General features: G+C 36.3%; 1 protein-coding gene across 2 annotated transcripts in view; it reads right to left on the bottom strand.

Moving 5' to 3' along the window:
• The window catches only part of MYT1L (myelin transcription factor 1 like), a gene marked incomplete at both ends in the record, with an annotated part of 123723 nt that overhangs the window by 37430 nt on the left and 60839 nt on the right, over positions 1–25454 (bottom strand). For both annotated transcript variants that reach the window (XM_081326218.1, XM_081326219.1), the window contains 7 exons: positions 3022–3090; positions 3978–4099; positions 5984–6220; positions 12157–12404; positions 14607–14818; positions 18958–19065; positions 22206–22296. In XM_081326218.1, the coding sequence (XP_081182344.1) occupies positions 3022–3090; positions 3978–4099; positions 5984–6220; positions 12157–12404; positions 14607–14818; positions 18958–19065; positions 22206–22296 (1087 nt within the window). The remainder of the gene's footprint in view (positions 1–3021; positions 3091–3977; positions 4100–5983; positions 6221–12156; positions 12405–14606; positions 14819–18957; positions 19066–22205; positions 22297–25454) is intronic.

The raw sequence follows: 25454 nt of genomic DNA, 5'->3' as shown, positions 1-25454 counted from the left end.
CAGATACTGAAATTTAATCTTGATGGCAGTAATGCACTTTCAGAGACAGCAAGCTTAACTGCAAATAACTGAAGCGAGATTAAAACTATCAAGTAAAGCAGTCAAGAACTTATATACTTGGGAACACATCAAAATTGGTCTTAAAACTTCCAAAATTTTCATGTTTGTGAACACAAACATGAGAATCTCAGCCCAGAGAGCAGGCACCATAACAGAGAAGACTTCCTGGATCCTCACAGATTTGTTTTATCTAAGGGTCTTGGAAAGCAATCACTCTACTGGCAGAAACCTTAGGACTTAGATAATGCCTCAAATAACTTGCCTTTATTGGGGAGGAGAAGGAAAGAGCAAAAAGGAAAAAAAAATCCATATGTTCACTTGGAAATAGAAAAACAATATTCTCCACATTGTTCTTATGGTAAGTTCTATTTTTTTAAAAAAAAGCTCAGTTACTTCCACCCAGGTTTTTGTATGTTAAAGAAAGAAAAGTCAGAGTTAGTTGTAGGAAGCAAAAATAGACAGAAAGTTATTTTGCTATTATGCCTAGCAGGCAAGTGCTATGTGGGGGACAAACAGGAGAATTTTAGAAAGGATTAAATAATATTCTTGTTTCTGCTTCAACTAGTGCTGCCAAAAATGGCTTGCTTTGAATGTCAGATATCTATAAACCTAAAACCTCTCAATGTTTCTGACAAACTGATGGATGTTCCATGCAAAAGAACCAATGCTAAGCTTTCTATTTTTAAAGCTTTAATGGAGTAACCATCATTTTCAAAAATGAACTGTCATTCATCTTACGGTGAATCTGCTGGAAGTAAACAACCCAAATCTATTATAAATAGGAGCCATATTGAAGTTATTTCACATTTCTACATTTTTCATCATAAGTATAAAGCACGGTCCAGGGATACCAAAATATTCTCACTTACTATATGATTTTATCCACAAGATTCTCTAGATTAGAATATGCTGTTGAAGTAATTAACTCTAAAATCTTCATTAGAAATTTCTCTCCTGCTTATTTATATTGTTACAACAAATGCAAATAAAGTTTTTGGTAGACAGTTGCATTCTATCCTTGTATTCCTTTCTGCTTAATATTCTGGATTGTAGTGACTATTCTGATATGAAATATCATAATCCTGCTGATTCACCTGGCTAAGCAACTTGGTGATTTATGAGTATGAAAGAACCAGTATCTGCCTTTGTGTTTAGCTTGCATATACAAGTAATATTTGCAAATGGCAGCAAGAAAGATAAATGGGGATTTTGTAGGTAGAGACCTGACACTATGGCTATCTATATTTCCTTCTATGTTGGTTTTCTGAGGTAGGAAATTGCAATATGAGAATTCTAAAAAAGCCACAAAGAAGTAAAAATAAGGTAAGAGAAATGAAGGAAGTGGCTCAGGACGCAGCAAGAACAAATCATTTGACTGCACATGGGAACAGGAGGTCAATTTGCTGTTGATGTGTGGGATGATTGATACAGAGGCTCAGTGCTATGCAAGCCAGGGTAGATCACCTTGCCCCAATTTCACAATTTGTGAATTTACAATAGAAATAAAAACAAAATGCAGTATTTCCGGCATTAAACTAATGGTGCTTCTGAACTGCTTTGCTTAAAATCAAGCAAACCTTATTTTATTTTTGTTTGTTAATAAAGGGCAATGTTTGCTAGCAAAAGAGTTAATTTAGAAAGAACCGAGTTACCTAAAATGCTGCATTCAATTTCATAAGCAAGCACTGCAACTGAACCTCCCCTCTGTGGATCGCCATATGCTCCAAAGAATCCCTCAAACTTCAGAGAAGTTAAATTGCTGAGTTCAGGAAGCAAAGGGAGTCAGTTTTATTTCTCATTCTTACTTACTAGAGAGCCTGGTAGCTCATTCTGGCAAGATGAATCAGAATGTAAACACACCACCTTACGCTACCTTGATACCTCACACAATCTTGGCCAACTTTTTCGAACTGCAGCAGCAGCGGCCCTTGTTTCCCTGGGCATTTTAATTTGCCAACCAATTCAGTTTGTACCCGAGCTATGGAGTCAAGATTAAACAAAACATGCCAAACCCTTTAGTGGATTGCCTGAACTGAGATTACATTTTTTGGAATCTAACTATTTCTTTTGTAGAATTTTCTTCTTTTTTTCTTTACCAATGCCTGGTACCTATCAACGGTAATTTTTATATTTATTGCACAATCTCTTTAATTCTTTCTAATACTGTATTGTATTGATACTATTCAATCCTGTTTCGTTTTAGTGTTTGCAACAATGTCATTTTTGATGTCCTCATCTTTCCCAAGTCATAGAGCCATATTTGATATCTGCTTAAGGCAGCACAATTCAAGACACAATCACAGTATCAGAAACAGCAATGTTTCTGTCAAACCAGTTCTTCCTACAAACTATAGAGGATTCTGAATTTTATTTTTGGATCATAAAGAGATATTTCCATTGCACCTTAGGCAACAAAACCCTAAGGCAACAAAACCCTTCAATTATTTCATTGCTCAGTTTTTAATGTCTTTTTTTAATTTATTCTAAAACCTGAACTTCATTCAAAGATCCAGATTTTTTATACCTAGTTTTAGACATTTACAATGGAAATTTCTAAACAAATTAGCATTATAGCATGCTATTATAATTTCAAATGTCATTCTGTAACAATTAACAACTGGAAAAAATCATGCTGTGATTCAAAGTTTGTCACAGTTGAAGATTTCTTTGGTTACCTTTCTTCATTTCACTTGAAAGTCCTATAATGGAGCAGCTACTGTTATCTGTGTTGATGATTCATTACAAGCTTAAGAAATTCTCAGTTGGTTTGGTTCAACAAAGTGGTACTCATAAACTCTTGAATCCTAGGTTTGTAGTTTATCATTTCATTCAAAAAATTGCAAAATACCCTATCTTATCTTTGCTGTGATTTGCTGGTTAACTGTGTCCTTTTATAAACTAGAAACTTCTGTTTTTAAACACTAATATTTTTTTAAAGGGATGGCTTTCATCATATCTTACTTGAGTTCCTGTGAGCTTGTGGCCAGCATACTTCGAATACTTTTATCAGCCAGCGGGCAGCCAGACAGACTGTAAAACAGGTCAGGACAGTCAAGTAAGTTGATATTCTTTTAAGCCAAGATTTTCCAAACAAACACAACGTTTAAAAATTAAATTAAAAAATTATAATGCAGAAAAGCGATGGGGCGGGCAAGTGCTGGAATATTACATTCTGTAATATAAGTTAACCCTCTGAATATGTTTAACTATAAAATGTGTAAAATTTTTGTTAAAAAGACAAGATAATAGCTATAAAAAGTATTAGTGATCCATGGGTTAACTATTTTAAAAAGTTAAGAATTTCAAAATTGTAGTTGTTTTAAAAGAAACAAAACGTTTATACAACACACAAATTAGCATGCTCTTAAGATCAACATTTATTACTCAAAGGGTTAACACATAGTTCAACATTTTTACTTTGACAGCATTGTTGAGGTAAGCTGAAAACAATAAATTGAAAAGACAGAATCCACCATGAAAAAAATGAAGTCACACCTTCTATGTGAGGCGTAATTACCAGTCACATGACCACTCCCATCACACCCTGGTGTTGGACATCTGCCACCAAACAAAAACAAAAAAACAGCCAAAATAGTAAGTATGTTTAAAAAAACTTTTAAAAGTTTCATTGTTTCCAGTTTAGCTGCAATGTCTGCAAGGGGGATTTAAGCATCCTATCAGAAAAGCTGCAAAATGAACAAAATTTAATGAAATGGCGTCTCAGTACAATATAGCATCATTAGGGACAAGCAGCTTCATCACTTAAACTTAATTGACAGTCTGAAACATTTATATGCTGCAAATGCTGCATGCTCATACTGCAAGGCATATATGTACTTGTTTATTCAGATAAGACAACAAGAGAAAGATAAGATTAAAAAGGAGTAAAAAATAATTTCACCTCACATTATGCTTACGTTATTAAATCCTTTTTAGTCTCTTTGCACTGAGGATATTTGGGTTTAGGACTTGGGATTGTGACTTCCCCAGGATACCTTCTTTCTTCTAATGCCTCTTGGAAAGGATCTAAATCTTCTGGCTGCAATGAAGGGTAAGAAACAAACCATATTTAATTGGAATGCTATTGTGCTTACGGCTAAAATTTCCAATGAACTCAAGGACCTTCCTATTTATTCCTCTGGAGAGAAAAAGTCCACAAGTAACAACTCTGAAATGTTTACAATGCAGACAGCATCCTATATGGTATTGAAAGGAAGTGGTCTGCATAAACCAACATTCATGGTTATTTCATTCAGTACATATTTAATTAAGGCAGGTGCTGCTCCAAATTCATGCCTCTTGTTAAAAAGCATCATGTCATTAACAAAACTCTTAAAATATTGTGCACAATATAGAACAATGCTGTTATTTTGGAAGCTTCTGTGTTGAGCTGAAAGAGAGTAACTGGCACAAGGTTGCCAGCTGACTTTCACAGTTAAGGTGGGACTAGAACTCACAATCTCCCATTTTCTAGCCTTATGCCTTAACCACCAGACCAAACTCAAGTCTTCCTGCATGGAGGAAAATTAAAGTCTCCTAGACATCAAAGGTGAGAGTTCTCTGCCATCCTCCAAAAGACCAACTACACAAGCTTGATAGTTGGTACACCAACAGAATCTCGAGCTTATTTCTACAGCCAAACCAACCATAAAAGCACTCACGTCCTACTATCAAAAGAATGGAGTCTCTGTCTCTTATAATCAGCATCAACTCCCTTCCCTGTCATTGGCATCTAAGTTGCTGAATAGCTGAAACCCAGCTGGGCAGATTTCTGAGAGGATGACCATAACACCTTTACTCAGGCAAGTTTTAGGATAGGTAATTCTTGACTTAAGACCACAATTGAGACCAAAAGTTCTGTTGCTTGCTAAGCATGACAGTTAAGTGGGTTTTACCCCCATGTTATGACATTTCTTGCTATAGTTGTTAAGTGAATCACTGCAGTTATTAACATGGTTGTTAAGTGAATCTGACTTCCCCATTGACTTTGCTTGTCAGAAGGTCACAAAAGGTGATCACCTGACCTTGGGACATTGCAACTGTCATAAATATGAGCCAGTTGCCAAGTGACCAATTTTTGATCATGCGACACAGGGATGCTGCAATGGTTGCAAGTATGAAAAACGGTCCTAATTTACTTTTTTCTGCACTACTGTAACTTTGAATGATCACTAAATGAATTGTTGTAAGTCAAGAACTACCTGTAAAATTTTAGTCTGCTGCCTCATCCAACAGCAAATACTGATGAAGGTGGTCTTGAAGCAAATAGATTTGGCATTAAACATCAGCATCTTGAGACCAAAGGCATGAGCAAACTAGTTACCTGTTCCCTACTATAGTAATAGGAGGAAACATCCATGTCTCAATTCTTTACTTCCTGATAGTGTAACGGTAAACTATAGCACTTAAAAAGGCAATTTTTCTGTCTTTACTACTATATTTGAGTTTTGTAGTTATTGTACAATATTGAGTATTGTAGTTATTGCAGCAGCAAGAGTTAATGTAATTCTATTTGTTCCTTGCTTTGTTCATATATTACCTTAGAATGAATAGATAATAGATTTCCTCAATATAAGAGTAGAGAAAACATGTGCATGAGGCATGCCTTCTGTTTCACCAACTAAATAATTCTTCCATAAACAAGAATCAAATCCTTGAATTCAATAGGCTACCAATGAATTGTGACATTCCTAGATAAATGAAAATGCCAACTCTGAAAAAAATTTAAGTAAATTATACCCTGATCAGCCACATTCCTATTATAAATACATAATGAAATGCTTCAATCAATATTTTTTTAAAAAATGATATACAGTAAAGTATCTTTGCCCAAGCTATTATTAATAATGCATTTCACCAGGTCAGTCTTTAGAAATCTAATAGCTTGAAAGCAATGCTGGGGAATTTGATGAAATAGACCTACATTAATTTCCTTGGAATCATCTTCATCTATCGTGTCAGGCTTCATTTTTGTGTAGTCCACAGGTAAATCCCAGCAGTCGCTCTCATTTAGCTGGTAACACCTGTTATTCATCACAGCCTGTTGTTGTGGTGACATTGGTTCCAATGGTGTCAAAATGGTGCAGCAGCCATCTCGCTGTCGTTGCTTGTTTAAACTCAAGTCTAATGTCCCATTTTCATCCACCTCCATATCAGGATTCTGGATAAAAACCACACACATGTACACACATACACAACATATACACCAAAGAAGACAATTCAGCTCATTGCTATCAAGGTTTCTTCAGTAAAATGAATTACTGTGCCCACAAACAGTTTCATTCCTTGGCAACGTTAAAACATTCTAAAAGCAATCTTTGAAAAATATTTCACTGGGACTAATTTCACCATTTTGATTTGCTCAGTTGTTTGTATTAACATCTATCTCATTCTGGATTGACTTGGAGCACCTTCTTAAAGCAAGCACTGAGAAAAAGTCACTGAAATGTATCAATTTTAAAGGTCAGAAAGAACAGCAAACACCCCTCTCAAGTCAAAATTATGGCATGAGGAAAGAAGAAACTTTGCCAAGTCTTTGAGGGAAATGGCACCAAACTGAGCAGTAAGAGGCACAGAAATGGAGATGTGTACTGCACAAAGTTGTCTGGGGAGTCCTTTCGGCATGAGGAAAAAAAAATCCCTGGTCCTTTCATTCCTCACAGCAACTGAGGAAGGGCAGAGGAAAAAGAAGGCATTTTCCTTCTGCTCTTCCCTTTTGCTAAATATTTTTAAAGAAAAGTTTAGATTTTTAAAATGGATGTAAAAAAGGGGTTTTTTTAATATAAATGATGATAGTTATAAATATTAAGTAGTGCAAACAGAAATATATATTATTTACCACTGCAAGAAAAAAAGAGATGGTTAAACTGATTGCTTTTTTCAAAGAAAAGAACCTATCTGTTTTAGTTTCCATTTGGAAAACACTTTTGAATTTTGTGCTTGTGGAAAAAAAATGAACCTTGTTTTCCCCCCGATTAGATAGGTTTGTTGCTGTAGAAATGGCTAGTCTATATTATGGTGTAAAAATAAAAAGTTGTAATGTTACTATCTTCTACTGTGCTAAAGAAGAGTCAGAAGTCAGCGCCTTTTTTTTCCTTTTTCCCCTTCTACCGGCACACCTTCTCCTTTTCCCCCTCCCCCCCTTAATTTCCCCTTAATTTCATTTTCTTTGTCTTTTATATTCTGATAAACTAATAATAAAAAAAAATTAAACAGGCGAGAAAGGTAAAAGTAGATTTGACTGAAGTTCATGTTTCATCTTCCTCCACCATCAGTGCCTTTCCCTCTCACTTTGCCCTTTTCTAGTGAGCATAAAGAAAGAAAGAAAGAAAGAAAGAAAGAAAGAAAGAAAGAAAGAAAGAAAGAAAGAAAGAAAGCTTCCTTCCCAGGTGATAACTCCCAGAATGTCAAGAGATGGGTATTAAAGCCAAAGGACATATAGCAACCCAAGAAAGAAACCCTATCCCAGAAATCTTGTTTCAAGCCTAAAAGGGAAGAATTTCCACTTGTTTCCCTTATTACACCTTTCAAATCTCTTCCCAGTCTTGCTACCTAAATGAGAACCATTTGGTGTAGTGGCGAAAGGCCTGGCCTAGAAACCAGGAGAAGGTGAGTTCTAGTCCCGCCTTTGGGCCAATTGCTCTCTCTCTCTCAGCGCAACCCAGTTATTATATGGAAAATAGGAGGAGAAAGGAAGATTAGGTATGTTCTCCGCCTTATTTGTAGAAATAATAAAGGTAGGAAAAAATATAATAATTAAAATAAAAATAAATGAACCATACATCATTTATTCTACCAGAACACCTTTCCTAATCAACTGGGTTATTCTATTCCTTCATGAGGATTGAAGGTGGCATTAACTGCCTCCGAAATATCATGTTGATTTTAAAAAGGGGGCCCCCTCTTTCTTTTAAACTAATCTAATCTCCTTTTGTTCCTAAATAGGGTTAATGCTACTAGCATCAGAAAACAAACAAAACCCAACTCTCTTTTTAAAGGCTAATAAAATGAAGGGGGGGGGGGAAACAACTGAACAGTAAAAGATCCTCTATTTGACTCAAATAGATTCTCATATTTCCTTCCACAGTTATATAATGCACATACTTTCACTTTAGGAAGCAGGAAAGATAAATTAAAAATTTAAAAACACCTTTCTTCGTTTTTGAAAGAGTAGAGGATGTTTTTTAGGCCTACAATTATAGGACAGAACCCTGGTTTGCCTTCCAACAGCTTGTTTGCACAGCCCTCTAGTGGCTGCTTGAGGGAAGCAGAGTTTCAGTGAAATACCCTTAAAATGTGCTTTCTTTTTCAATCCCAATAAATTTCTTACATAATCTTGATTTTAAAAAATCTTTTCTTTTCTTCTTGTTTTTGCAATTAATTCCTTCTGCCAAGTGCTTATTAAGAGAGTACTGTAATTTTTAAAGTAGATTAAGCTAAAATAGCCCTGTTAGATAGAGCAAGGGAAAGCCTATAAGCCATGGCTGCAAAGCTTGCAAGGTAGAATTAATACTTTGGTGATAAAACCAGTATAAAGTTGAAATTTATTCAATCCAAATTGTAACAAAATTGTTCTTTCAGAGGATCAAGTTGGAGCAAATTTTTATGGTTTGATCTCAGCGTACAAACAAGACTTGTGAGCCCATCAGCCTTAGCTGATTTTATTTGCTGTATGAAAAGACACCCTTTCCCACTCCAACTAGTAATAGGGAAGGTCTGCTGAGACCTCTTTTTATGACCCATGCAAGCCACAAGATTACTTGCCAGCTTAGGGAAGGTCATAAATGAGAGAGAGGATCCTTTGCAAGGCTAACAGAAAATATGGAAAATATGTCTTCTGTTTTATCATAAGCTTGCCTTTTTAGAGATTAATAACAACAATAACAATAACAACAACAGCAGCAACAACTGCGGCTTCCTGCAATAACTCCAGCAATGCTACAAAAACCTGTGCTACTCGGAACATGTTACATTTTAAGGAGGTACCTGGTTGATACCTAGGACGCTGGCAGCAACCCGTGTCAACCATCAGCGCCAGTTAGTTTGAATGTTCAGTTGACTGAGGTTCATGTTTAATGAATAAAAGGTTGTTGTTGTTGTTGTTGTTTAAAAAGACACTTCTTTTAAGGCTGCCTATTCTAATTTTCATCTACTAAACACATTAGCAATTCTAAAATGATTCCAAACACTTTTAGGTGAAATCTTAACCTTCATCTATGTCTCTATAACATACTGAAGACAATTAACCTGGAATATTTCTGTTTAAATTTAGCATTCTTGGCTAAGATCCAGGTATCCATAAATCTTACAAATAACATACAAAATGAAGTCCATATGTTAAACTGGCTGATGTTTATTACAGATGTTTCGGGGCACATTTATGGTTCTTTTTAGTATACTTTTAGTCTGCTCATTGGGGGGGGGGAATCAGCATAATCAGAAACTCTTGAATTAATCAAAGTTTCCTATGTTAATGCACCAAAAATGATTGATCTTTGGGTAAACACGTACACACACACACACAAACACACACACACACACACACACACACACACACACACACACATTCTAGTGCCTCCAGTGTCTCAGAAACTAAGAACACTGTTGGTCTATACAATATTGTTAACAAATATTGTACCTGTAAATATTGTCATTAGATTACATCTGATAGTTGATATTTATCTTTTAGCACAATGTATGTTAAAAATTTATCATCAGTCGGCTAATCTAAAATTAATATTTCTGCTTCTATCCAAGTTTACCAAATCATCATCTTTTTTCTCCTATATTTAAAGTTGGGTTTCTCCATAAAGTCAAGGGGAGGGTGTCGAATATTATTTTATTAAACATATTCTAATTAACTAACAATTGTTTCTGAGATAGTAGAGTTTTAATATACTTGAATCCTAATGCTATTCATCCAGCCAATTAATGTGTTCCAAATCACTCAAATTGGAAAATTAATAGCAAATGTTGAGTTCTGATATTTAATACTTGACAATAGGTAACCATAGCTCCAGATTCAGAAAAACAAATTCTCCTTCATTGATTGGTAATTGCATTTTTATTAAGGCTGTCTCAGAATCAAAGAGACTCTTAAAAATTTTCTAAACAAAATTTATTTTCTAAATTTATTTTCTGGATGTATATACTAGAATTTGTCCCACAATATAAATTAATCTGGGAATAATATTCATTTTGAGAGTGTTCACCTTTTCCCAAAGGGTGAGGTTTAATCATTCCTATTTCCTGAAGAAACCTCTCTCTCTATTTGATTTATATTAAGAAATTTCTTTCTCTATTTGATTTATATTACATACTATTGAGTTATACATTTTAGTATACAAATACCTAAATATTTAATGGATTCAGTACAAATATGGAACTGATATCCTTTAAATGGATAAGGAACCAAATTTTTACCAATTGGTATCAGTTCTGATTTGGACCAGTTAATAGAATATACTGTTTTGCTAAAGATAGCTATCATTTACATCAATACTGGAATAGTAATATGAGGGTTAGAGATAAACAAAAGAATGTTGTGTGCAAATAAAAGTAATGTTTGTTCAACTGAACTATATACTGCTCTGTAAATCTCTATATTGTCCAATAGCCAAAGGATCCAAACACATATGAAAAAGCAATGGTGAAAGTAGACATTCTTGTCTAGTTTCTCTGAATGGTGCGAAAGTAGGAGAAAACATGCTATTATTTTTTTACTTCAGATGCGGGAGACGTATATAGTATCTTTCAATTTGTTTACAGGAATGTATGCTTGGACTGTACTTTGTATAGAAATAGGCTGTCAAAAAAAAAGCATTTTGCGGGCGATGTAGTACGGACACACACATATATATAATGTTTTCTGAGGTTTTCGCGGGTGTTTATATGTGGATCTTCGGTCATTCGGGTTTCCTCCCGCGTAGAACTAAAGGTGTAGGTGCAACGTTTCGACGGAATCCCATCCGTCATCATCAGGCTGGTGGCTTTAGCTTCCTTCTTCTGGGAGAAGCATGTGGCTGTTTGTTCCTCTTTTTTAAACTGCCAGAGGGGGTGTGTTCTGTGGGTGGAGGTGTGCTCTGATTGGGTGGGGGACCAAGTGTGTTCTGATTGGGTGGGAGTGTGTTTTGAATGGTGGGTGTGTTCTGATTGGGTGGGGGTGTGTTCTGAGTGGATGGGCTGGTCTCAGCTGCCAGCTCCAGAACTGAGCTGGTGAGTTGTGCTGCTTTTGTTCGGCTTCGTGTTTGTGGTGGTGCCATGTTTTTATAGTGGGTGTCAGTTTGCTTATTGTGTGGTTTGGAGGGGTTTAAAGTGGCTGATGTTGCAGCTGTAGTTAGGTTTTTGTTTTGTGGTTGTGCCTCGTTATCATTGTGGGTTCGGATTTGCTTTTTGAATGGTTGTGTGGTGGTGATGTCATGATAACTCATGATAACATCACATGACATCACCACCACACAACCATTCAAAAAGCAAATCCGAACCCACAATGATAACGAGGCACAACCACAAAACAAAAACCTAACTACAGCTGCAACATCAGCCACTTTAAACCCCTCCAAACCACACAATAAGCAAACTGACACCCACTATAAAAACATGGCACCACCACAAACACGAAGCCGAACAAAAGCAGCACAACTCACCAGCTCAGTTCTGGACCTGGCAGCTGAGACCAGCCCATCCACTCAGAACACACCTCCACCCAATCAGAACACACCCACCATTCAAAACACACTCCCACCCAATCAGAACACACTTGGTCCCCCACCCAATCAGAGCACACCTCCACCCACAGAACACACCCCCTCTGGCAGTTTAAAAAAGAGGAACAAACAGCCACATGCTTCTCCCAGAAGAAGGAAGCTAAAGCCACCAGCCTGATGATGACGGATGGGATTCCGTCGAAACGTTGCACCTACACCTTTAGTTCTATGCGGGAGGAAACCCGAATGACCGAAGATCCACATACATATATATATATATATATATATATATATATATATATATATATATATATATATATATATATACATATACATATACATATACATATACATATACATATACACACACACAGATAAGCAAATGTTTTACCCTAGAACAAAGATCCTGAGGTTTTGTGGAGAGGTTTTGAGGCATTTCTCTGCAGCGAGTAGAAAGATTCAAGATAGCTGTAGCAGCCATGTGTGCTGCTTCCATGTCGTGGGTATAGTCAAAGCTGCTCTTGCTGCAGGTGCTGCTGGCGCTGCTGCCGCCTCCACAGCTCATGTTGCTGCTGCTGCTAGGCGCATAGCTGCTGGTTGTGCTGCTGGTTGGGCTCGAAGTCTTACAGTAACGTTTACCTGGGGAAAGGAAAGAGGGCAAGAATGACTCCAAAGGGCTCTATGGACAGCCGTGAAGAAGTGATGCAATCTGCTGTACTCTAAAGGAGCTGCACTCTTCCACGAAGCTTTTATAATGTCTCTGCATCTTCTTGGCACAGGAGACCCAGATGCAATGTCAAAAAAGCAAAATAATAATCAACCAAGTATTCTATTGTGACATACAGATGAGATCAAGTTGGGGGATAAAAATGACTCTGAGGACTTGGGTTTACTTCATTTTTTTGCACTCTGGAATATCTTGCAATGAAGGGGTTAAAAATGCTACAGACAGGCAAAGAAATAAGTACATTTTATTTGACAGCAGAATTTTCCCTCCTATGGCCTTCCAGTCATCTTACGATTATGTGTATAGTCTAGCTATACAGAAGGACAACAAAGAAATCTGTTAGTAACTTCTGACATCATTATACAAATACCTGGTTGGTTAGAAGCAAGGAAAGGACAGACACTTAAATGCTGGTTACTGACCAATCCCATTAAAAGAGGTTGCACAAAACCAACAATGTGGCCCTTCCTTCTAATTTTCCCCATAACGGCAACCCTTTCAAAGCTCTTTTCCTTTGCTTCTGTCCCCTGACTTTTTGCCAGTCATTCTCCATTTCATTCTGATTAATTAAACATGCATTAGAATGACTAATCCTTTTAATGAAACTTCTTGTCTCAAAGACAAATTAGTATATTATAGAATCTGCATATATAACAAAAAGCAATAAATATTGCAGGAAGCTATTCGCAGTACATATAAATTTATAGTTGAGTCAACCTACACTAAAATGCACTCTCTAGATCACTTCTTTAGGCATCCACAGCAAAGTGAGATTGCTTCAAAATAACAGTGTGCAATGGTGATGTCATGAACTTACGTGACCACAATTTACAATATTTTTTGCCAGAAAGCAGTTTCTCCATAGCACACAATGGATTCATTTAATGATCATAATAGTCATTTATTAACTGCCGCGAAATGTCATAAAGTCAGGAATAGTCACATGGTGACTCATTTTATGACCATCATGACTTAACGATCAAAATGGCAAGCTCAATTATAGTCGTAAGTGAGGGATTACTAGTATGTGGTTGATAAGAATTGACACAGACTGGACATAGCTCCAGTAAGTTGGATTTGGGAATTTTCTGCAAAAGATTAATATGATTATCTAGTTGAGAAAGAATAATCTAGCTGTAAAGGATACCCAGATGGAAAAAACAGGATGGATGGGAAGGCATAGACAAGCAGAACTTGTACCACCATTTTGTTTTTCAGTTTTATGTTAACCATGAGTAAATAAACAGATCATGGAAGGTCATCACGGTAGTAAACCCCCAAATATAGGGGTTCAAAGGTAGCTCATGGGTATTTCTGTAGTTTATAATGTCTTCTTCACTACAAAAAATAAGGGAAAGAGTCAATTTGAAGTGTGTACAGATTTATGTTCTTCACATTCTGTGGAGTTATTTATCTTGCACAATAACACATACTGTAAATATAGGTAAAAGGTAAAGGTAAAGGTTCCCCCGCACATGCGTGCTAGTCGTTTCCGACTCTAGGGGCCGGTGCTCATCTCCGTTTCAAAGCCGAAGAGCCAGCGCTTGTCCGAGGACGTCTCCGTGGTCATGTGGCCGGCATGACTAGACGCCAAAGGCGCACGGAACGCTGTTACCTTCCCACCGGAGTGGTCCCTATTTTTCTACTTGCATTTTTACGTGCTTTCGAACTGCTAGGTTGGCAGAAGCTGGGACGAGTAACAGGCGCTCACTCTGTTACGCGGCACTCGGGATTCGACCCGCCAAACTGCCAACCTTCAGATCGACAAGCTCAGCGTCCTAACCCACTGAGCCACCGCGTCCCTTTCGTAAATATAGATATGTGGATAAATATTCAAAGGAAGAAGAAGAAAAGTAGCAGATAACTTTAGAGTCAGGTGATGTAATGTATTTTAGAACTGCTATCAAAATCTTAATAAAATAAATTCAGCAATATATGAGCACACTGCCACTCATTCAAGGGAAGGAAAATAAAAGAGGCGTGTATCTCCCTGTCTACTTCCAAACCTGTAGGAAACTGTAATATGGGAAATTAAACCAGCGACCTTGGGAGTTTCAATAACAGTTTCTCAACTATATTTATTTTGTAATGCATTAGGAATACGCATCTCATACCATCATATCCTTTGGGGGATACATCTCTGGATTGTACTTTGGGTGCTATGGCTCTCTTTCCATATGCATGGTTGTCATAACTGTTATATTCAAATGTGGTCTTAGAGTATTTCTCTAGTTCCTTGGCCAAATTGGAGCGGGGCGTTGTAGTAGGAACATTGTTTCTGTAGCCATACTGAGGAATTTCCAACTGCTTAACAAAGCACATGGGCCTAGAAAGTGAGAAAGAAAAAAAGAAAAAAAATGTCTTATTAAAAGCATAGCCCACAATTCATAAACACAATAAAACTTTTCTATCTATTGTTTTCAGATGGCAGCAATGTTTTATACTTTTGGACATCGCTCTGTTGAACAAAAACTGGGAGCAAACAAAACTGCAATCACAACATGTGATTTAACAATATAGAAATAGGAAAAAGTCCTCTTTAAACAGTATTTTTAAACTTAGGTAATATATTTTTAAAAAATGTATATTCTGCTCTTGTATGGGAAACAGCATACATTTTAGCAATTATCTCGGTATACTACAAACTCCAGAATGGTATCTTAATCTAGAATAGTAGATTCTTGGCATGGGAAATATATGATTTCATAGCAAGTTTATTCACTGACTCCCCAATGCTCAGTGATTAAACGATGCTAAACCTTCCTTCTATTGCTGATCTTGAAACTCTCCCAGTTCGGTTCAGAACCCAAGTTGCTGGGAGACTTATACATCTCATACCTACTTTTTCTTACTTTTCCAGGAATCATTTAGATTAGAACAGTTCTACACTGGCATATGACTATGAGGTTTTTTTGAAGGACATTGTGACTTTGACAATTTCAGCTATTTTTGTCCCTTTTTTGCAGATATCAATGATAGCTCCATAATTCTTGTTTCTTTTTTACATTCTATGATAAAAGATGAAGAACGTCAAACATGTTTACCTCCTTGCTTCATAAGTATATGAGACTGTGGGTTGTAAATGTGTGACATCTGAACATTCTCTGAGGGTAACCCAAAATTAGTATGTATGTATGCATGTATGTATGTATGTATGCATGTATGTACATATATACATATATACATACATTTTCAGATTGATAAATTCAGATTGTGCTCTCAAGGAAAAAATAATTGCTCTCAGTATATAATTAAATATTTATGTATAAATAAAATACAATAATTACTTCTACCTTTTGATTTTCATGTTTGAGACATAAAAATGAATCAAAACTGCTTGGGTCAGTACATTTATAAGCATGAGATCTGAAACTGGCAAGGCCAGAAATAACAAGCCTAAGACAATAACAACCCACAAGTGTCAACAAAATCCAAGATTTAAAAAATAAGCAGCAAAAAAGTCAGTTGCTATATAAGGGTATAGACTAAAACCCTGATGCTGGCATATACATACAGACTAGATTCCTGCATTCTACAGTAGCTGACATTTGTTGTTATAAAATTTTCTTTTGCAACTGTAGTTAAAATAAATAATTTATCTTAACCTCTTCATCTCTGTATTTCTAAAGATAGATTTATTGCCATGCTCTGGTGAAACTGTCAATTAATATGAACAGAAATAAATCAAAGCTACTCTTTCACTGCAACAAATTCTGTTTTTATTCTAGATTGCACATTTCATAATTTCTTTAAAATAAAAACAAAAATCGCATGTTTTAATGCAGCCTATTCTACTCATAATGTAAAATGGGATTTCCTCAGGAACCTCTGTCTGTATTGGAAATGGTAAGTAATCCATCAAAGACAGTCAATCTTGTAGCAGTTGCTGATATCAAAAGGAAGACAAGTTTCCTTTATAAGACAATGTGAAAATAAAGCACTATAGTTGCTAGGATAGTTTTCAATTCTCTTTATACCAGAAGATGCAGGACTTAAGCCTATGGATTGCTTGTGAGTTGCTCTGCTTGAATTCAAAAAGGCAGAGAAAGAGCAACAAATTGTGCTTAGTAAAAACATAGATAGTACAGGGTAAATTTCAAAAATATTCACCTTAAACATCTGTACAAGATAAAAGCAGTGGAGAAGTCATATCTGAGATGATTATGTAACTCAGATCACTTATCATGACCTGAGAGGCATGACAATCTTAAAGGCAAAAGAAAAATTGTCAGAACATTGATTTGAGGCATCTGCATTCAGATGCTGCTTTTAACAAGTATCCTTTCCATCTGACTTCTCATTAAAGAAAATTTATTTATTTATTTATTTATTTATTTATTTATTTATTTATTTATTTTTATTTATTTATTTATTTATTTATTGCTTTATTGGCCACCCATCATACCATGGAGGAACTCAGGGCGGCTTACAGTTACATTTAATAAAAACATAAAATGTTAAAATCAAACTGTACAACCCAGGACATATGGGGAGGGCGGGAATGGCATGGGGGAAGTGGTGGGATCTGTTATTACTCAATCAACCACCTCCATTGCGCTGTTACCCCACTGGTCGTGTCTTTAGGTCCTGACGAGGGTTGGGGCCAGCCTCACATTGGGTTTTAGCACAATATTAAATTTATACTAGCTTTTTGGGGGGCAGCAAAAGGGATGGAAAATAAATACATTTCTTGAAAAACTATGCAAAATTGTTTTTGAAAATGGAAAAAAATACATGGAACAAACCCTTCACCTAAAAATTTAAAACTATCCAACGTTCTTGAGCATAAGCAAAAGCATGTAACTCTTTTGAAAAATAATCTTAATTTTTCCTCAGGCAAATAGCATGGGAAAAACCACACTAAAAATTATAGGATGCATACATCTAATTTTACTTCTATCTCTATACAATATTGCAAAATGTGCCATAAAATATTTATGAAATTTGAAAATCCTTGGTTTGCAGTATCCACACAATTTGTATGTTACTCATACTCTGATTCTCAAATTTTCCAATTATGAAAAATGGGGAGACTTGAAAACTGTAAACATTATAAATTTCTGCAGTTACAGGGTAAGGTTAGTATTGGTAAGTAACATAAATCTAAAATATTAGATACAAAATATGTCTGGATATTTATTCTGAATGTATTTTTGAAAATAAGAGTTCTTATTACACATGATATCTGAAGACATACCAAAGTAGCTCTAAATAACATTTTCCCCAGATCGTTTTTAATATCATATGAAGAGATAGTCCACTACATTCTTCTATAGAGGGCAATAAACTGCTATTTGGGTGGAAAGAGCTGATTAGCTCATTAAAGGAGTCCATCCCAAGTAAATGGCTGAGTTTTCAAATCTGACTCAAAAGAACACGTTGTATACGAAGAGTTCTTGAATAGCATACTTTCTTAAGATCCAATATCATTAGAAATATCACTATGAGGTATATGAATGAAATCTAAATCTATAACTTCCAGTTTGGACATCCTGTAATTTCTAATTCCTATAAACAATTACTTCCTTCAAATGTAAATCTTTGGGAAGAAGGGTATGGGAAAATCAGAAAATTTTTGCTGCTTTAGCTTAAAAAAATGTATTATTTCCCCTTCTGACTAATAAATATGATAGCAGAAGCTTTCCACTTTCTATGCAAGTAAACCTTAGGAATGAATATCTTTTTAATGTCTGACTTTCAAATTCCTCAAGAATCATACCTTTCTTGCCTGCATTAAGCAAAGGACTAAGGTTCTGCATTGGATGAACTCTACAGCCTATACTCATGAGGAATGAGATGGTTCAGGAATGATTGGCAGCAATAAAAATATAAACTACGTAAACAGGTACATCAGCATTCTTCTTTTTCTTCTTTTTCTTTTTCTTCTTTTTCTTCTTCTTGTTCTTCCTGTTCCTTTTTTTTTTGGGGGGGGGGAGATACTAAGCCAGCCAAAACTTCTTATAAAGTTATAAAGCCAGCCAGTCTTCTTATAAAATCTTTTAAGTCTAACTAATGATACATTTTTGAATTATAATTTTAAATTTGCAAGCTAAATATTGAAAGTAGGGCTTCTGGTTTTCATTTAAACTGATATTTACTAGTAAACGCCTGCTGGAAAAAACAAGACTTACCGGTAAATATTAGTTTATTTCCCAAAGATATCAACTTTTTTCACACTGTTCATAGATTCAGAACTCCAGCAGGCAGCTTTACACCAAACAATGCCTAAGACAAAAATGAGCTTTTCAGCTTTATTGATATTTGCCAAAAAGAGAGAGAGAGAGAGAGAAACATTACCCACCCTCCCCCAGGGTATATTGGTAGGCATTTAAAGGCTGAAAACAGGATCCAGAAGCCCTAATTCTAAGCACTGGTTCAAGGGTGACATATTTTTTAGTGCTAAAATTAACTTCTTATTCAATTAATCTTGAATACACTATTAAGTGTTAGAACAACTCTGTATACCTCAAGACACGATCTGATGCCTGGTTTGATTTGGATGCATCACAGCTCTGATGCTTCTCTTGAGCTTTAGCCAGTTTCTCTGCTGCAGCAATAGGACATCCGGAGAGGCTGCAATTACAGAAAGAAAATGTAATTGTCCCATCCAGAATAGCTTCACAGAGCTTTTTTTTTTGTAAACATAAAGGAGAAGCTGGCTGAATGGGTGGGGGGGGGGAAGGAACTATGTCTTGATGCCCAGCATTCATCCTCTAGAATGCAAAATTTGCTTTTAAAATCACAGGGTTGCCATAAAAGATTAACTCCTGTTCCACTATATTCCACTAATTCTACTGATCTTTCGACCTACGAAGCCAGATAGAATCTCCCAACTACATATTGTGACAGTCCAGGTGCTTAATTATCATTGTTTCTGCCCTCCCACTGTTTTTACAAAAACAAAGCTTAATGAGCTGATGATTAGCCACCAAGAAGCTGGTGAGTTGCATTCAACTTGATGAACCACAAATTATGCTTTAGTGTGGTGTTGTTTGGAGGACATTGCTGCCAGGCAAACCGAATATAGACTTAAATATGCAATACTGTTGGCAGAATTTCATACTTATCTGCCAACTGTATTGTCTACTGCTGCTGCTATTGTTGCTATTTAAAAAATCAGAAAAGAATATGGCTGTAATCCTTGCTTATTTGAAAGTGAGCAACACTGAATTCAGCAATGTTTATTTTCCATAAAATTAGTTAGGACAGAGCTTTGAATAATCTTGTGCTGATTAGAATTTAGGAAAAAAGTGTAGCAAAAGAAGGACATAAAAATTCACTTGCTGTTGAAATTGAGGAAAATTCTATTGGGAGAATCCGGGCATCAATCCATAAGGACATTGCAGATAGAAAATGAAATAAAATATAAAGAAAAAATTAGATAGTTAAACTAGAACACCAACACATAACTATCAAAAATGTTCTCAGAGTCAAATGGAATTAAATCAACTCCTGGTGTCTATTCAGGATCATAAATCCAAAGAGTTTTAGGGAAACTACTGTACAACACAGTAGAGAATATTGCCTAAACATAGCCCAGAAGTCCAAAAAGTGCAGTGTGTGGACAGCATTAGCTCATCAACATCCTTCTATGATCCTCTGAATCCTTCCTTCTTTATTAGCAAAAACTTTGTGATCATCAGGTATCATTCATTCCTAATGCAGTTCTTTGTAAGCACCGGGACAAAAGGCAAATAAACAAAAATAATACCAACCAGCATGTCTTAATCTCTTCAAAGACAATAATCACCTGAAATAGAGACTTTTAAGAATACTGTATTCAGGATCGAATACAGAATTCAAAACTTCTGAAAAGGACATCATTTTAAATCCTGAGAGATTTTTCTGGGGTCATGACCCTGCCTGAGGCCTCATCCTCAGATGACATAAAGGTAAAGGTAAAGGTTCCCCCGCACATGCATGCTAGTCGTTTCCGACTCTAGGGGCCGGTGCTCATCTCCGTTTCAAAGCCGAAGAGCCAGCACTTGTCCGAGGACGTCTCCGTGGTCATGTGGCCGGCATGACTAGACGCCAAAGGCGCACCGAACGGTGTTACCTTCCCACCGCAGTGGTCCCTATTTTTCTACTTGCATTTTTACGTGCTTTCGAACTGCTAGGTTGGCAGAAGCTGGGACGAGTAACAGGCGCTCACTCTGCTACACGGCACTTGGGATTCGACCCGCCAAACTGCTGACATACAGGACTATAATAAGGCATTAAGGGAACCGAATATGAAAAGTCAGGCCAAAAAAGAGCAGAAAAAGCATCAGGCGTCATTGTACAAGATCCAAGCTCAGTTGATTCAGAGCGTGAATCAAAATCACATCTCACAGTGAAGGGGAAAGCTACTGCTAGAAAGTAGAAAAGTGGAGAAAACATGGGTACACCAAGAAGAATCTGGCGTAGCCAAGTCTATCAGAGGTAGACTGATACAAATGAATCAGGCTGATATGTGGAGTGGTAACGGTGGAATAGGGCTCCATTTCAGCTCATCTGAACATATCTCTGGTCTAGCTCCTAGCCATGCAGCCTTCTTGAAACACTGACTCTTGTCTGATACTATCTCCTTGCTGCTGGTGAGAATTTTTATTTCCTTGAGTGTACATAATAATTTCATCTGTGATGGCCTGATGAATTTACAGTTTAAATCGTTTGCTAGGTACCTCTAGCTAAAATAGTCTGACAACCCATGATGTCATCATATCCATAATCATTCAACAGGGTGAACATTTTTTGTGGCCTTATATAGCTTTCCCTTTGCAACCAGTTTTGTATTTGGTAAATACACCTTTTCAAAAAAGTTAACGTTTTAGGATTTCATACTAACTGAACGGAATTACCTAAAGACTACCTAAGTGTTTCCTCATTGAAGTGTAGGATCTGTCAGTCTATAAAAATGTAATGTGTTTTATACCACTTGCTTTATTAATTTCTTATTTATAAGCATTTTTCTTTGGAAATCCGTACAAACTGTGATTGACAAGGTACCAAAATGGAAAAGGACTCTTTCTACTTCTAATTACGTATGCCGTCTTTTACTTTCTTCAATTATATTCTGTTTCAGATTTCAGTCAGGCAATAAAAAAGGCTCCTTTTTTGCCAGCCACTAGTGTCAAAATCTTATATCCAAAAGGTCTTTGCCTATTATGGGTATAATCAATCAGCATAATTTTTTTTCTGAAATAAGCAGACATCATTGATTAGTATGCAATTCACAGGCGGGCAAAAAAAGGAACAAGAACCAAACAAGATTTCAGAAGCAAAGAGATCAACATTCACAGAAAAGTGGAGTCATGATTTCAATATTTCTAATAAGCTATTAAAAAAACAAAGAACATTTGTTGCAGCAACATCATTTTGTAGAAAAACCAAAATGCCTGTGAAATACTGAAGTACAATATTGAGGCTTAATCACAGATTAGGATTATACTGTGCCAAAGTGTGGCTAGATTCTGACTTCTACAGGGTAGTTATGGATAGCATCCTGAAGGAACTTAGAAAGTCCAATTGCATGCAATCAGTTTTGAAATTTGGCTTAATCCTGAATTAATTAACCATGTCTTGAAGTTACCATTGCCCAATCAAACATCAGACAGCTATTGATCTCGACCTTTCAAGATAAGCCCCCAAACATTTTGATGTTCACCACCCCGCAAGGACCACAAAAGGTGCTGAAACATTAAATCTGCCTGTTCAGGGGAGCTGGATCTTACCTGCGATGAGAATTCCTGTTGCTATTTACGTGGCCCCGGCCTGTGCAGCCTGGTGTAGGACACTTAAGAACGTTTTCATGCATGGCAAGAACTTGACAAGAAGAAGAAGGAAAGGAAACAGCGGAGTGTGGAAACAACAACAAGAAGAAAAAGATTTCAAGTCCAAGTTTATAGGAAGCTATTTTAGTACAAAGCAAGATTCATTAATGATCAGCATTTCTGAAAACAGACATGGGATAGGTAGCGCCAATCAAGCCTGGGAAGGGAAAGAGGGCTTGCAGTGTCTTTATTAACGCAGGATGATGTTAAAACATTCAGGGTTATGAAGGGAAGGAAACCTAACGGTTAATGCGTCTCTGGTGTGACAGTTAAGCAAAAGACTGCATACACAAGCAGTGAGCAAAAGTACTGAGGAGCACAGTGGCCAGTTGGAGCCATTTTAAGAAATATATACGCAAGAATGAACTGATTTATGTACACAAAATAGGCATCCAGTATCTGGAGTCAATATAGCATAACATGTAAGCCGATTCATCTCAGGGCAGCCAGAAGTGGGCAGGAAAGACACTGGTTCTGAGGCCTACCACAGGCTTAGTATGCAGAACTATTGCTTTTTAAAAGTTCAGTGGCAGTTGGAATCCCATGGCTATGAGAACGATGATTTTCTGCTGCCTTTACTTAATGGGGATGGAGCAAAAAAGGGAGAACCAGGAGGAATAAAGAAGGTGGGCAAGAAAGTTTTGAAAAAATGTGGGTATGTTGTGCACATCAGAGCCAGGAAGTTGGCTTATTATGCAAACAGGATGGTAATTCTCCGTGGTCAAAAAATAGTGGGCAGTGGTTGCATTTAGGTGATGGGAGAGGCTAATTCTATTGTCCATTTTCATGGATCTCAAATTTTCAGGATTCAAGATTGCAAGAGAGTGCATAGCTCACAACATGTGTGGTCTGACTCATGAAGGAAGAATAATTTTGAAGGGGTGGGAGTAGGGGATGCCTTTGAGTCAATCTTGATCGCTTGTAGTTGCCTGAACAAGTCTACAGTTTTTTAGCATTTTTTCCCCAGAAGTGGTTTGCCCTTCTTTTACTTAGAGTCAGGAGGGCCTGACCAAAAGTCACCCAGGTAGCTTAATTCCTCAGGCAAGACTAGAACTCATAGTCTCCCAGTTTTAGCCCAATGCCTTAATCCTACACTGAGCTGGCTCACAAATATAATTTACCCAAAATAAAAGCTTTAAGTGCTAAACCAGAAAGTCATCCATTGGGGGAGAGGTTTTTAAAGGGAAGGGAAGGAACAAAATGGGTTGTAACATTACAACACACGCTCCACCCTTTATATACTTGCATGCAACATTGTGTTGCCAGTACAAAAGAGTAGAATTTGCATTGTGATGTCACAATGCACATTTCAGTAGTTTGATATCATCATGATTCGAAGGGGATGCCTATGTAAACCAGCCTTTTTGCAACAAATGTCCTCCAGCTATGCTGAAACCCTAACCACCCTTAATCCCAGAATTGAGCGTGATGGTTTGGAATTCTGAGAGTTACAGTCCCAACATATCTGGAAGGCACTGTGTCAAGGAGGTTGTACTAAATTATTTTGCGTTTTTGTTTGTTTTCAGCATATTTGATGAAATTAGTCAGCGACCAGCTTGTGTGCAACATGGAAAAAATGCTTTGAATTCATATCACCATTACATGATGACTTTATGCAAAATTATACTACATTTCGAAAACAAAAACCAATCTTGAAATCATGTTCAATGCTTACATGAAAGCCAAGGACATCAGAAATAGAACCTGTACATATTGATTTAAAGAATAGTCACAACCACCATAATTCATCACCATCACCACACCACTAGCAGTGTACTAAAGATGTGAAAGCTTCACTCTGGAATTCCTGCTATTCAAAGCTGTTCTTGAAACATGCTTTACAAGCCCAGCACTGCAGGAGTCAGGGAAAAAAAAGAAAGAAAAGAAGAAAAAAAGATGATCTCACCTTTTTCACTTTTATCACTACTGAACATGCAAACTGTTTAAAGCTATATTCTTCTTTGATCAGCAACATTTCCTAAATGCTTTGTGTTTACCATTCACCAGGGAGGAAAAGATGAAATGCTCTGAGCAACTGAGTAAACATTTGAGTTTGAGAAAATTATTGGTCTTGCTAAACTGGCAACTGAATTCCTTTGTTCAGTTAAATTCACACACCAGCTGAGAAATTGCATTTTTTTTTAAATTTTGCTTAAGTCTTTCCCTGAGCTTTATTCTATACATTAAAGGAAAGTCTTCTGTAGAAAGAAATATACCATTCAACTCCAAGCTTTTAAATTGCATAAAGTTTTAAAAGTCTGTGTTAATCATTCTATGTCTTTATGTTTGTAAACTCATCCATTATTGGCACCATATTTATTGAGAATCGTTTTTGCTGAGGAGGCAGAACAATTTGATTTCTCACTTAAAAGTGAGAGAATGAATTATTTGGAGTATTAACCCATTCTACCTCCTTGTACTATCTTGTCATGAATGAAAGAAGTTTACATAGTCTAAAATACGATACATTATGGAGGAAGGGGAATGAAATTTATATGACCACCCTACATCACATGGTAGGATTTCCAGATACAATGGCAGTATGGCATTTAGCATTCCTATTTTGGATATATTATGAATAGTTTTATATGCTTATTTTCATGCGTTTTTGTACTATTACAGAGATAATAAATACCCAGATTTTAGAAAGCCATCACCTGATAGTGAGGAAGTTTTTATAATAGTTTAAACTAATATTAAAGTTTTGTTCAAAATCATAAAATAAGGTTGGTTTGTTTAGTTTTCTTAAGACACGTATGACGAATTTCTTATAATTTAAGACAGGTGCAATTTTTAAAAACATACTTCTTCCTCCTTTATCCCTTTTATACAACCACAACATGTTTATGCTGACATCACAAGTTGAATTACTATAAATCAATCAAATTTTTCAAGGTCAGATATTTAAGTAATTACATGTTTTTAGTATATAAACATTTCAGTGGTTCAGCTGTACATTTTCAAACTGAAAGGTATGTTTACTTCAAGATAAATCCTATTCAAGGAGTAGGTACAATTACTCAAAATTAAAATAATAACAGTTTTGTTGGAAAATACTTCTATGCGCAAGAAAGCAATTGCTTAGAGATATCCCAGTATTCTCAGGATCAAAGAATACAGCTTTAAAACATCTTCATTCAAGCATAAGTT

The sequence above is a fragment of the Vipera berus genome, assembly GCF_964194415.1.
Source record: "Vipera berus genome assembly, chromosome: 1".
Classification (NCBI taxonomy): Eukaryota; Metazoa; Chordata; class Lepidosauria; order Squamata; family Viperidae; genus Vipera; species Vipera berus.
This window is presented reverse-complemented; position numbering and strand designations above follow the sequence as displayed.